This window comes from Trifolium pratense, linkage group LG6, assembly GCF_020283565.1.
Source record: "Trifolium pratense cultivar HEN17-A07 linkage group LG6, ARS_RC_1.1, whole genome shotgun sequence".
NCBI lineage: Eukaryota > Viridiplantae > Streptophyta > Magnoliopsida > Fabales > Fabaceae > Trifolium > Trifolium pratense.
The window spans coordinates 27,714,942-27,729,708 of NC_060064.1; the positions used below are offsets into that span (position 1 = coordinate 27,714,942).

The 14,767-nt window shown below is 32.3% G+C and overlaps 1 protein-coding gene and 1 pseudogene across 2 annotated transcripts; one reads left to right on the forward strand and one right to left on the reverse strand.

Moving 5' to 3' along the window:
• Nucleotides 1-1,000: 1,000 nt before the first annotated feature.
• On the forward strand, nt 1,001-9,411 carry LOC123893127. 2 transcript variants are annotated; one of them, XM_045943049.1, is made up of 5 exons: nt 1,001-1,211; nt 2,214-2,566; nt 8,333-8,491; nt 8,602-8,710; nt 9,220-9,411. In XM_045943049.1, the coding sequence occupies exons 1-5, from the start codon at nt 1,118-1,120 to the stop codon at nt 9,408-9,410; spliced, it is 906 nt and encodes a 301-aa protein (XP_045799005.1). In that variant the 5' UTR covers nt 1,001-1,117; the 3' UTR covers nt 9,411. The 2 variants fall into 2 exon arrangements, with proteins under 2 accessions (XP_045799005.1, XP_045799006.1); XM_045943050.1 differs by lacking the exon at nt 1,001-1,211 and adding an exon at nt 2,002-2,133.
• Nucleotides 9,412-12,221: 2,810 nt separating this feature from the next.
• Nucleotides 12,222-14,304, reverse strand: LOC123892032 (annotated as a pseudogene).
• Between the last annotated feature and the right edge of the window lie 463 nt (nt 14,305-14,767).

The window sequence follows — 14,767 nt, forward strand, 5'->3', positions numbered from 1 at the left end:
GCATAATTTTTTTTTTTTTTGTCAAGTAGCTTAGTGGCTAGAATTCCACCCTTAGGTGAAACTAGTGTTCGGAATTCGAACTCTTCCCTGCATATATAATGCAGTGCCATACCGACTAAGCTTACGGGGACAATGTGGTTCATAATATTATGCAGTGCCATACCAATTGAAATATATACTGTAATAAGTTTCTTTTGTATCTGATACAAGTTCAATGAGAATTGAAATACATAGGTTTAAGGAGTAACATAGAGAGGCTCATTATTTCTTTTCAACTATACAAATAAACGGTTACTACTCTTTAGAAGTGATTCTAAACCTAATTAAATCGACAAAAATATCGAAATTGTTAGGTCAACCATTATGATCGGAGTTTAAATTCCAATTTTTCCACTTTGTGTGTGTCAGTTTCTAATAGTTTGTCATTTCGACTGTCTAAAAAAAAAGTTTTTTAAACCGGACTGGATCTGTCGGTCGACCCGGTTGAATTGAGATGATCCCATAGCAGGTCCAATCAGGTATTTTGCTTGTGCAATTGAGTTGTACATCATCAACCCTTTGGTTCAACTAAATGACTCATTGACCAACTTCACCAATTTTGTTGACTTTCACACCTATACTAAAAATGGTTATTTCTTTTCAATGACTAATTTGTCCTTCATAGTTTTTCCAATGACCAAAATGGAACTTAAAACAAAAACATTGGTCAATTTTTTTTTTTTTTGGTGAATAAAACATTGGTCAATTTAATATGGAGTATTGATGAAAACGCGTAGTAGAAATCAATATTTAAGTCAATGTCAATGAAGTAACTTGTGGCAAAATTCATTATAACTTATCTCAAAACAAAAGCACTTTCTTTGCAATTTCAATTAATTGTACTTTTTGGTCAAATAAAATATCTTATAATTGTACTTTAAGGAAATTTCCTATGCTATAGCTTTCTCTAATCTCTTGGACTCATCTGGTTCTTAAAATTGACATATTATTATGAACTGTCAACAATATTTAATATTTATTGTTCTTTTTCAGCTCTCTGTCCATAATCACTTATTTGAGGTCTCTGATTCAAAATCTTTCTATTACTATATTTTCATCTTTGTTCATTCATAGTAACATGCTTTGTTTAAAGCTATTTCGTGTCTGCTGTGTTCAACAACCTTATCATATTTTGGGAAATCATATAGCTGGCTTTAGATCATTACATACAGGTAGGTTCATTCAATTTCATCTTAATTATTGTATTTATTTATGTATTTTTTTTTTTGCTGTTGTTTATTAGCTTACGTTTGCTTAACTATTAAGTAAGTATTAACATAAATGAGAAGCTGACCAACAATTTTCAATTAATAAATTTTTTTTTGAACTCTATTAATGGTAATGGTAAAAACATATTTTCATGCCATTATACAGGAATTCAACAACTTAATTATTAATTGAAAATATGTTTTTACCATTAATATCCAATCTGTTCCGTCGGACTGCTTAATTTGGTTCGATGGTTCATTCTGACATCAAGTGGTTTTAGTCATCTTTTGATCGTAGTTGCGGTGAATCGAAAAATATGTTTTTATTTTACACAATGAAAAATATGTTTACAAGTGACAACAATCTTCATCTATAAGTCGATTTTGTATTATTAAGCTAGACCAAACATTCAATTTAAGATGATTTTATAATCTTCTTTATAATCTGTTAGACAACATACTATTAAATTTGAAAATCCGTTGAATACATATTATTTAATTATTTTTAAAAATATATTATTTAATTAATTTTTTTATTTTTTATTAAATATGTGTGTATGACCAAATCAAATGACCAAATCTTTACTTCAAAAAAGAAAAAAAAAAAGTGACCAAATCTTTGTGAACATCTCCTTCCTCTTGCCAAATGCCAACTCTATTATCAAATAATAAATAATTAAGAAAGTGACTCTAATATTAAAATATTTTATATCAGGACAAATTCTTGTTTTTTTTTGTTGACAAGATCAAGGACATGAAACCATCTATTTGTATTACACGTTGCATATTTATTCTTAGAGAAAATGTCCAATTTTGTTCAATAAAATTGTTCCCTTCATTACGATACATTTTCCTTGTTGAAATTTTGAAGGAACTACTTCAACGGGTAAGTAAACATTGATCCTTCACATGTAATTTCTAGTATGAAAAAACTTCACTAATAAGTCATTCTTTATATACTTATAGTGAAAATGGATTTAAGAGGAAACCAAATTATGGAAAACCAACATCCAATTATGCACCAGAATGTTATCGTGATGAGGCACGGTGATCGCATCGATAACTTTGATCCCTTGTGGACATCCACGGCAGCACGACCGTGGGATCCACCCCTAGCTCAACAGGGTCAAGACCGAGCGTCCCAAATGGGGAGGAGTATTCAACAAAGCCTTGGGTTTCCGATACACCGACTATTTGTCTCTCCATTTCTTCGTTGCATCCAAACTGCAGCCGAATTCGTTATATCTCTCTCCGCCGTTAACAATGTTCATGGAAGTATCATCAGCGACGACATTCCCGATGACACTTCAAATGTCAAGGTTAGAATTTTAGTTCATTATTGTTTCTTGTTAAATTTTAATAAAAAAATTTCATGTTTTACAAAAGAAATTGATTATATTTCCTAATTTAAAAATTTAAAACTAGTAGTATGGCACTTATTATTAATAATTTACATAGTATTTTTGTTTTACATAAGTAATAAATTTCTTTCTACAACATCAATGGGGTCCGGTTAAGGTGCATAAGCCCAAGCTTATGCACCATGCATAATTGTTATGCGCGCCCCCCAACTGCTACGCGGCCCCCCATTTTCTAGCCCCCAATTTCTAGCGCGCCCCCCATATTGCTACGCGCGCCCCCCCCCCCCCCCCCCCCCCAATTTCTAGCACACCCCCCAGGTTTTTTTTTTTTTTTAGATTTCTAGCGCACCTCTCAGATTTTTTTTATCACGCTTTTAATTTTGATTGATTGAATTTTATTTTATTTTATTGATTAGGGATAAATTTTAGAGTATTATGTATGGTTAATTATTTTAGTAGTTAGTTTTAAACTAAAATCATGCCAAACCATCATCGCTGTAACCGCTGCAAGCTCTTCAATCTTCTTCGCTCTCGCTATCTTCGTTTTCCAATCGGAATCTTACAAATCGATTCTCTTGAATCGAACGAAAACGAGAACGAATTGCAATTTCTGAGATGAATCGGAATCGGAATCGGAGTTTTGCAATTTCTGAGATGAATTGGAATCGGAGTTCGTGAGAGAAGGTGTGAGTTCGTGAGAGAAGGTGAAGAAGATGAACAGTGATCGCGGATGAACAGTGATCACGTTTTCACTGTTTCGCGTAAGAGAAGATGAACAGTGAATTTTCATTACAATTATTCTGTAAACCATTGTTCTGGTTAAATGGTTTCAGAGAGTTAAAAAGTGAAACCATTTGTATTATAAAATGGTTTTATGTGTTTATTGAAATCAATATTGTGTTTTTAATATTGAATTTATTGTATTATTGAAATAATATTCCTTCATTATTATTACTATTACTGAACCAAATTAACATCTCAAGATTCTCTAACCAATAATCACTCAACAATTATAAATAAAAAAAAAATTAATCACTCTACTTTGTCTCCATTCAGCAAAAACACAAATATTTTATCACTAAAAAAAACCTCATCACAAAAAGAAAAACCAAGCTACCCAATTCGAGTCTAATTCATACGTTCTTCATTGCCGTTCAAATTCGATTCTGAGACAAAAAAAAAACCTAGAAATCTAAAAAAAAAAAAAAAAAACCTGGGGGGGTGCGCTAGAAATTGGGGGGCTAGAAAATGGGGGGGCGCGTAGCAATTGGGGGGGCGCGCGTAGCAATTGGGCTTTCAGGCCTAGTAGGCTAAAAATAAAAACAAAACGTGTGCATCAGCAGAAAGGGGGTGGGGATAGCGAGCCTTTGGGGGGGCTGGGGGCGCGCGCGAGAAATTTCTGGGGGCGCGCGAGTAATTCTGGACTTATGCACCATGCATAAACATCCCCTTATGCATATTAACTTTTGCCCCTCAATGGGATTAGTTAATTTGGTGGTATGTCATTGTCATCCTTTGCATTTAATGCAAGCTGAAAATTTGGCTTTTCTGAAACTTGTTTTATTCTTGTAAGGCTTTTTTGGGCAGAAGTTAATATGCATAAGGGGATGTTTATGCATGGTGCATAAGCCCAGAATTACTCGCGCGCCCCCCCATCATTGATTTTCAATTAATCATGGAATTGTGCACATGTCTCATGTATGTTGCAGGTTTGCAGCTCCGTCAGAAAAACCAAACATAAAATTGGTAATTATCATTTCAAACACTCCATCTTTTTATATTATTATTATTATTATTATTATTATTATTTTTTTTTTTTTTTTTTTTTTTACTAAACCAAACATCTATCTGACATTGAGTTTGGGACAAATCACTACTACTAGTAGTAAATCTATTTATGGTAAAATTAAATTTTAATCCAAAGATATCTGATCATGGCCAGAATCAAAAAAGCCTTACAAGAATAAAACAAGTTTCAGAAAAGCCAAATTTTCAGCTTGCATTAAATGCAAAGGATGACAATGACATACCACCAAATTAACTAATTCCATTGAGGGGCAAAAGTTAATATGCATAAGGGGATGTTTATGCATGGTGCATAAGCCCAGAATTACTCGCGCGCCCCCCCAGAAATTTCTCGCGCGCGCGCCCCCCAGCCCCCCCAAAGGCTCGCTATCCCCACCCCCTTTCTGCTGATGCACACGTTTTGTTTTTATTTTTAGCCTACTAGGCCTGAAAGCCCAATTGCTACGCGCGCCCCCCAATTGCTACGCGCCCCCCAATTTCTAGCGCGCCCCCCATATTGCTACGCGCGCCCCCAATTGCTACGCGCCCCCCCCATTTTCTAGCCCCCCAATTTCTAGCGCACCCCCCAGGTTTTTTTTTTTTTTAGATTTCTAGCGCACCCCTCAGATTTTTTTTATCACGCTTTTAATTTTGATTGATTGAATTTTATTTTATTTTATTGATTAGGGATAAATTTCAGAGTATTATGTATGGTTAATTATTTTAGTAGTTAGTTTTAAACTAAAATCATGCCAAACCATCATCGCTGTAACCGCTGCAAGCTCTTCAATCTTCTTCGCTCTCGCTATCTTCGTTTTCCAATCGGAATCTTACAAATCGATTCTCTTGAATCGAACAAAAACGAGAACGAATTGCAATTTCTGAGATGAATCGGAATCGGAATCGGAGTTTTGCAATTTCTGAGATGAATTGGAATCGGAGTTCGTGAGAGAAGGTGTGAGTTCGTGAGAGAAGGTGAAGAAGATGAACAGTGATCGCGGATGAACAGTGATCACGTTTTCACTGTTTCGCGTAAGAGAAGATGAACAGTGAATTTTCATTACAATTATTCTGTAAACCATTGTTCTGGTTAAATGGTTTCAGAGAGTTAAAAAGTGAAACCATTTGTATTATAAAATGGTTTTATGTGTTTATTGAAATCAATATTGTGTTTTTATGGTTTTAAAAATCCTGGAAACCATTATGCTGGTTAAATGGTTTCAGAGAGTTAAAAAGTGAAACCATTTGTATTATAAAATGGTTTTATGTGTTTATTGAAATCAATATTGTGTTTTTAATATTGAATTTATTGTATTATTGAAATAATATTCCTTCATTATTATTACTATTACTGAACCAAATTAACATCTCAAGATTCTCTAACCAATAATCACTCAACAATTATAAAAAAAAAAAAAATTAATCACTCTACTTTGTCTCCATTCAGCAAAAACACAAATATTTTATCACTAAAAAAAACCTCATCACAAAAAGAAAAACCAAGCTACCCAATTCGAGTCTAATTCATACGTTCTTCATTGCCGTTCAAATTCGATTCTGAGACAAAAAAAAAAGCCTAGAAATCTAAAAAAAAAAAAAAACCTGGGGGGGTGCGCTAGAAATTGGGGGGCTAGAAAATGGGGGGGGCGCGTAGCAATTGGGGGGCGCGCGTAGCAATTGGGCTTTCAGGCCTAGTAGGCTAAAAATAAAAACAAAACGTGTGCATCAGCAGAAAGGGGGTGGGGGATAGCGAGCCTTTGGGGGGCTGGGGGGCGCGCGCGAGAAATTTCTGGGGGGCGCGCGAGTAATTCTGGGCTTATGCACTATGCATAAACATCCCCTTATGCATATATAGCTGTAAAAAGGGCCTTAAGGGGTCGGCCCTTTAAGGGGCGGACCCACTTATTCCTGATTATTAATTTTATTTAAATTTTAAACAATTTTTCTAGTGTCGTGAACTTATTCTCTTTTTCTTCAATCAGCACTGTCCACGATCGGCACCCTAAAAAAATTGTGTTTAAAATTTAAATAAAATTAATAATCAGGAATAAGTGGGTCCGTCTCTTAAAGGGCCGGCCCCTTAAGGCCCTTTTTACAGCTCTATATGCATATTAACTTTTGCCCCTCAATGGAATTAGTTAATTTGGTGGTATGTCATTGTCATCCTTTGCATTTAATGCAAGCTGAAAATTTGGCTTTTCTGAAACTTGTTTTATTCTTGTAAGGCTTTTTTGATTCTGGCCATGATCAGATATCTTTGGATTAAAATTTAATTTTACCATAAATAAATTTACTACTACTAGTAGTAGTGATTTGTCTCAAACTCAATGTCAGATAGATGTTTGGTTTAGTAAATAAAAATAATAATAATAATAATAATAATATAAAAAGATGGAGTGTTTGAAATGATAATTACCAATTTTATATTTGGTTTTTCTGACGGAGCTGCAAACCTGCAACATACATGAGATATGTGCACAATTCCATGATTAATTGAAAATCAATGATCACTGAAAATTTGATTTCTTTAATAATGATCAAGATTCGTTTTTTTACACAGACATGAAAATTCAATAGTAAAGATCAAGATTTAAACAGACATGAAAATTCAGTCGTATTGAATGAAGGATTTTGTAGTTTCATTTTTTTGTTTTGTTTCTAGTAGTATCTTATTTTTCTATTTTAATTTTTAGTTTAGATTAAATTCTTTTGACAAGTTATATTATTAAATTGACCCCTAAATATTGAGTTTAAAGATTTTTTTGTTTAAGAAGTTGAATTAATCCACTCAAATTCGTACAAAAGATAATAGAACTTTAAACCTTAAGAAGGAACCCACTCCTAAGTCAATACCACCAGACCAACACAAGTGGGTTGTTTAACGAAATAAATTAAACTCTCATGTGTATGTGTAAGAAACCAACATTCAAATTTGAGTAGACAAAAAATATTCATATTTAATACTCGACATATTACAAAGATAATCTTAAGCAGAGGATAACTACGATATTGGATCCTCGGGGTTCATTGAAATCTTAGCCATTAAAAATTACATACATGAGTAATTTAATATGCATGAGTTAAGTTCAAACTCCTGATACTAAACTATTTGAAAAAAAAAATTAGTTCATGGTGTAAATTCTCACTTTTAAGTGTCTACAAAATTTACAAACCATGACATACTTTTAAGTTATAACCACTATTTATTGATGTCTAAAAAAAAAACTGTTTATTTGTTCTTCTTCTTCATCATTTTTAGTTGAACCATACATAATTATTTTTCACATAACTTATTTAATAGAGATATTGATAATATGAATTAGATGAAATTTAAACTTAGAATTTTACACATAATTATTCTAAAAGGTGAAATTTTTGTAACTAAACTATTTGATAAAAAAAAACAAATTTCTTGTAAAAAAAAAAAAGATGACTAAAGTAGTTCTAAAGGGGTGCAGTGTCACTTTATATGGGCCTTGAGCGAAAATAAGCCCATTTTCTTTATAGATGTGAGTGAAGAGTTTGGAAAACAACTTTGTTATTTTTTGTAAAAAAAACTTTGTTATTTAATGACAAAAAAAATTCGAAAAATACATTTTAAACTTTATTCGCATCGGAAAAAAATGAAATTTCGGGGGATAAAAGAATGTTGCGAGGGGAGGGAGGAACAAAAACCTTCATGCATTTTATATGAACTATTAGTCCATATTCCCTCAACTTCATTGTTTTTTTTTTGGATCATCAATTTTATTTTTCGATTAAATTTTATGGATATGTATTTAAATATAATTTTATAAATTATTTTACATTCAACTTAATTTTAACCAAAATGAATTTTAATAAATTAATTAATTTAAAATAAATTTTAATACCCTATAACAAACACAAAATAAGCTAGTTAATATGCTAAAATTCCTTCCCTCATTTTCACAATTGTAGGTTTCTATTGAATATGGATTGAGTGAAATGATAAATAGTATAGCTATCCGTCTAAATGTTGCTCCTAAAGATGGAAATTTGAGTTTTGACCTATCAAATCTTGAAGCCATGCTCCCAATTGGGACCGTTGATAATAATGTTGAAATGATATATAAAGAGGTACTACATATATTAATTTGATTTTCATCTTAATTTTTTTATATTAATTTTATTATTATTGTAAACTTTCTTGAAGCTAATGAAAACTTGTTTTGCTTGATAAACCTCAGTTACCTAAGTGGGAAGAATCGGTTTTACAAGCAAGGGCTAGATATCAACACACAATTGAGAAACTTGCAGATAAATTTCCTACTCAGAACTTATTATTTATTACACATGGTAAAAATCATTCATCCTTGTTCATCAATTCTCTATATTACTCTACATATGCATATTAGCAATGAGTGATAAATTTTGAGTAAACTATCAAATACCCCCCTGAAATTTTAAAATTCGTCAAATACCCTCATGAAATTTGGAAATAGGCAAATAACCCCTGAAATCTATGTTGCCTATTCACTCAAACTTTTTTTATTGGAATCTATGTTGGTTTATAAGATGTACATATCATTCTTTTGATAACCGAAATTATAGTTTTAAATTGTAGTCTCCAACTAGTACAATATAGAGAATTTTGAAATCTCCACAACAACAATTTAACAATATTGCCCTTTTTTCCCTGCATTTTCGCACAATATTAAGATTCATAGTCTAACCGCAACTGCAATTTAAAACCATAATTAAAATTGCATTCTTTTTATTGTGATGAAGTTTTTTTTTTTTTAAAATGTATCAACATGAAACCTTATATTTGGTATGTGATTTGTATTTGACTTGAAACTTTGCAGGGGAAGGGATTGAAGTGGCTCATTCTTCATTTAGAAAGGATGTTGTGGTAAATAAAGTGCAATATTGTGGTTATGTACAACTTAATCGTCCTATTTACAAAAGAGATCATTCCCTTATTGGTGGAAAGTTTAATGTACTAACTCATAGTGGTCAAAGTGGGGTAACCTATATTCCCTCACAAGGTTTATAAGCTAAACCTTCCAAATTAAATTAAATTGTTGGAATTATGTCAAAGTTTATAAGCTTTTATTTTGTTGTGCAATTAAATTAAATTAAATTGGAATTATGGAAATAAAGTGGGGCTTCAAATGTAAGGATAATTTTTTACTAATATATTTTGTATAAAAATTAATCTCTCTCCCCGTAACACCAAATTTAGTGGGGTTTGATTCTGTGGAAAGCTAACTCGATTACGGTCATTTCGATAACAGTTTGGTGAATTATTGATCCAAATTGAGTTATGTGCGACACTTTGAACTTGAGGCTCAGAAGTAGATTTTGTGCAGAATTTTGGTGGGGGCAAAATCCAACAAATTATAAAATTGGGGGGTAAAATTCCGGATTTTAAAATAGGGGGGAAAATTCTGAATTTTTCAAAACAGGGGGTAAAACTGCATTTAAGCCTTACTACTATTATTATTATTATTATATGGAGTTTTAATTAATTATATTTTGGCCAAAATCTAATTGGAGTATTAAATTATGCAATATTAATTATTTGTTTTTAGTTAAGTAGCCTAATGGCTATAAATTCACCTCATGAGGTGAATAAGTAGACGATTCATACTAGAGTTCGAACCTTGGCCCCACATAAAAATGCAATATCTTTATCAAAAGAATTATGCTAACGGGAACAAGATATTTTAATATTTTAATTAGGGTCATGTTAACATGTTTATTATGATACAAAAAATTTAAAAATAGCAAATATTTTTTACAATAGTCAATATATTTACACTTTTTTTTTTGCATTAGCCCTCTTGTTCTGAGGGTAAGGGGCTCAGTAATCCACAGTTTGGCTGTGAGGTTAGAAAAGTTTGACAAAAAAACTTTTTTCACTAGAAATCAAACTCGGACTCTCCCAAACGATTCGTTCTAGGATGAACTAATTAACCACTTGAGTCAAATATCTTGGTTAATAGTTACACTTTTTAGAAATTGAATACACACTTTACAAAACAAAATTCCACGTTTTATTCTTTATTTTTTCTTTTTTGATTTTCATCACCACTATCTGACCCATTAGACTGTCTAATCTTATTCGGGGGTCAGTTCTACAATCAAGTGGTTCTAGCCCCCTCCCTATCATAGTTGCGGAGATCGAACCGTAGTCCTCCCTACTAAGTTCAGCGTCGATCACTATTGAACTAACCAACGATAGAACACATTTTATTGTCGTAAGTCAATAATTCAGTAAGTCAATGAAGATTTAATCAATACAATATATTTATATATATAAAAAAATAACTTTGACCAAAATTCAATTGGAGTATTTAATTACGCAGCGTTATTAGAAATATTTTAATTAAATCAATAAGTTTTATTTTACGAGTATATTATATAATGAAGATGTAAGTTCTCGATCTTAAACAAAATAAAATACAAGATGAAATCCTACGCAATGGCTTCTCATTTCCATAAGCTTTTTATTTTCTGTATTTTGTGCATTGCTTTTTCAAAAGCAGGTAATGAAATAATGTTAGTTTTATATTTTTAGTTTTCATTATGATATATTTCCTCCGTATTTTTTTAGATTAATGCTTATGATTACAAAACGAAACACGCGAAATGATCTGGACCATGTATTAATATCAAGCCGCCGCATGATTTCCATTCTATTCTTTTTGATTCATCTAAAGCAGGACACGTATAAATTCTTGCTTTTTTTAGGCAATTTGTATCGTACCATTTAGTAGTACTTTTTTTTTATACGAGACAGTTCATTTTTTCTTGATTTATTAAATGGTTGATGTAACTCATCTATTCATATTATAAACCAAATACTTTTTTTTTTTTAAGGAAATATAAACCAAATACTTAGTTATTAAGGAAATCGAAATGTTTCATTTCATCCATTAATTTTCTTAACCAACTAATTTATAAAAAAAAAAACCTAGACATATTTGTTCAAGTTTTTGTAAAATATAATGGTTCATGTCACTAACCACTATTATGATCAATGATGAATGACAATTTTAATGAAAAATGACATTGCTTAATCAGTTAATCATATGGATTTATTTTATTTTATTTTATTGACTAAAGGATTAATTTTATTTTGATTGCTCCAACAGTGTCTTTTCAAGATCCTCCCGGACGCATTCATTGTGGAGAAGTCACATGTGACAATGGTCTCCTTCCCTGCTTTAAATATTGCAATTCTCTGGGCTACTTGCTTGGTGGACAATGCCTCCCAGACGAAACCACAGGTGGAAAAATTTGTTGCTGTGTCAATTTCAAGGGATATGTTCCGCGACCAAAACCGCCACCACCCCCACCACCACCTGCTCTCAAGTGATCTCTTGGTAATAGAGGAGCCGACGAATTAACATTTATTGTCACCATCAAAATTCTAATTAAATAATAAAATATGAATTGGTTTTGTTGATGATTTTTGAATTTAGTGCTAAATAAAATATCTTAATGATTGTTTAAAAAATATTTAAATGAGGTTGTTTTAATGCATACAAGATGTACAAGTTAATGATATCATTATAACGAATACGAATTTTAAAAAATGTACTTTAGATTAAAAGTTTGTATCATATAAATTATCCATGTCAAATTTTTAAAAAATTGAAAATATTATTTGATATATTATTGACATATCATATGATTTTTATTTTTTTTAAACAATGGATTTTGCACGCAACACACTTGAAAGTATACTTTAAAAATGAACCGATTATAAAGAGTGTGTTACTATCCGTCCCAATACCTAAATAACTTAATAGCAAGATAAAGTTTCTCATAATACTTAAAGTTTCTCATAATACTTAAACTAACTGTCGAAGGTATTAATCTCTCGTCCGTTTAATCCAACAATTGAGATTTTGTTAGAGACAAGAGAAGTTGCAAAGGATCTCACTGTGAACATGAACACCCCTAATTTAAAGTCTTAAGAGAACATATTTTCGTTAGCTATACCAGAAACCCATTCGCGAGTTTTTTTCGTTTTGTATTAGCTGTGATTGTGACTGCACTCTGTGCTTTATATCACTCACAGCTCTTTTAAGTTCCATCGCTTCATTCACTTTTCCAATATGTCTATCATTAATTCTTCGCGATGCATTCCGAAAGGGCTTCCTTGATTTCCAAAGATGAATCTCTGTACGGAAGTTTATCTGCCAAGTCTAAGGCTGTTTCTTGTTGATTATTGATGGCATTGACTTTCATCGATGCATAGCTCAACAGAAAGCTCACTATCTGAAATAAGGAGGATAACCGTGTTAAACTTATATATAAGCACTTATTCTAAAAGCATTTACTTAAACTATTTATTCAAACAGAGTCTAGTTTATTAAAAACAGAAATCAAATATGGTTTGATTGACCTGCAAGCAAACTTTCCGAGTGGCCATGTGAAGAGCTGTATTACCCTTCTTATCTCGTTCATTCAATACCATCGAGTCGGCTTGTAAAATCTCCTCAACTACTGAAGTACTTTGGCCTTTTACAGCCCATATGCAGTGCTGTTTGACCCTTTCTATCTTTGATGCAAACAATTGCTGAATCCCTTTCAATAAGTGCTTTTACAATGCGAAGAATGTCGTACCTAGCAGCATTGTGCAACGCAGTTTTGCCGTTTTTTCTTACTATCATCATTGAACTGACATCAACATCCAAAATAGCATTCACTACATCCAAATGGTCTTGAACAGAAGCAAAATAAAGTGAACTAGTGCTCGAGGAGTCGCATAACTTACAAGCCTCGGGACAAATATTCAAAATCTCCCTCACAATTTCTGGAAAAAAAGATTGACATTTTAACATTTCATAATCGAAATCCTTGTACAAAGTTAGGAATATAATAACTATCCAATGTTATCAAATAGCGGCTATAGCGTAGCGGAATTTTAACAACCCGCTATTATTCTGTGATACGTCATTTTTAGTACAAAGTGTTGTCATTAGCAGCTATAGCAGCGCTGTAACATTGTAGCATAGCAGAATTTGAACAAACCGTTATTTTCTGCAATTTGTGATTAACAACACTGTAACCAGACAATGGCATGTTACATGTTTATAACCAAAAACTACTCTTTTGAACTCCCAATAAGTTCAAATGCCATGATGAAATGCACACAAAATTAATCAAAAAACTACTCTCTTTTTTTTTTTTTTTTTTTGCATTTTAAAGCGAATTAGGTTCGATCCATCAATAGAACTACCACATAACCAACCCCAAGAACAAAAGTGTGTATATTTGGTTCCACTTTTGGACGAGCCAAAATTGATTCTAGAATTGTAGACATGATTTTTACATGTTTGGATGTTGTTGAGTAGAATTGATTTTGCCTCTAGAATTAATTAAAACTTGAAGCTAGAATATTGAGCTTTTGCCACTACAATTGATTTTCAACCACAAAATCAATTTTACTCACCACAGAACCAAACATACACGAAATGTATTTACGGTCAACTCATTTTTAGAATCCATCATACAAATCAAGTTTAATCAAAATCAAATTAATTTTAGGGTCTCCATTCAAAATCAATTTTTATCACCACATAACCAAACACACATTAAAGAACTAAAAATGAATGTAAAGAAAAAAATATACCCAAATTGCCACGCTTAGCTGCAACATGAAATGCATTCATATCAGATTTAGACCTGATCTTAATTATCTCCAAATCACAAAAACTTAACAAGAAACAGAACAAATCCATAACACCATTTTCTGCAGCTATATACAATATAGTCTCTCCAGCATCATTCTGCATGGACATGAATTCAGAAATTGATGATGATGACCCATTTGAGGATTCACCTCTGCTAACATATTTCAGTAACTCTTTCTCTTTGAGTCCTTCGAGGTCACCAGATCGAACCACGTTGGAAATTTGTTGGGGTGCATGTTTTTAGGCCAAGTCTATGATGCACAAGTGACACAAGTTTTTTTTTTCTTTTTTCATCAACCCTCTAATTCGCAGGGGAAAAGGCTCCGGTAATCAGAGTTCAGTCGAAAGATAAGTAAAATCTGACCAATAATTGTGCACAGTAGAAATCAAACTCAGGTTCTCCCGAACGATTCATCCTAGGGGAAGTTGATTAACTCTAATAAGTAAGTTGATCCATATATTTGATCGTTTATACTTTCCCAATTGCCCACCACCGGCCCTCCTCCTTTCTGGGTCTGGATTTATCACGCCGTTTCAATCGTCGTGCAGGCCGACAGAGGAAGAAAGAAATAAGTGAATGTTCTTTTGGAAAAATATATATAAACCTACCAAGACGAAAGCCAAAGGTTAGTCTCGCATGTGGACGTATCGAACCATCATTTCCCTCTAGCTGTATCAACTGTACTAACATGAAATATGTCCA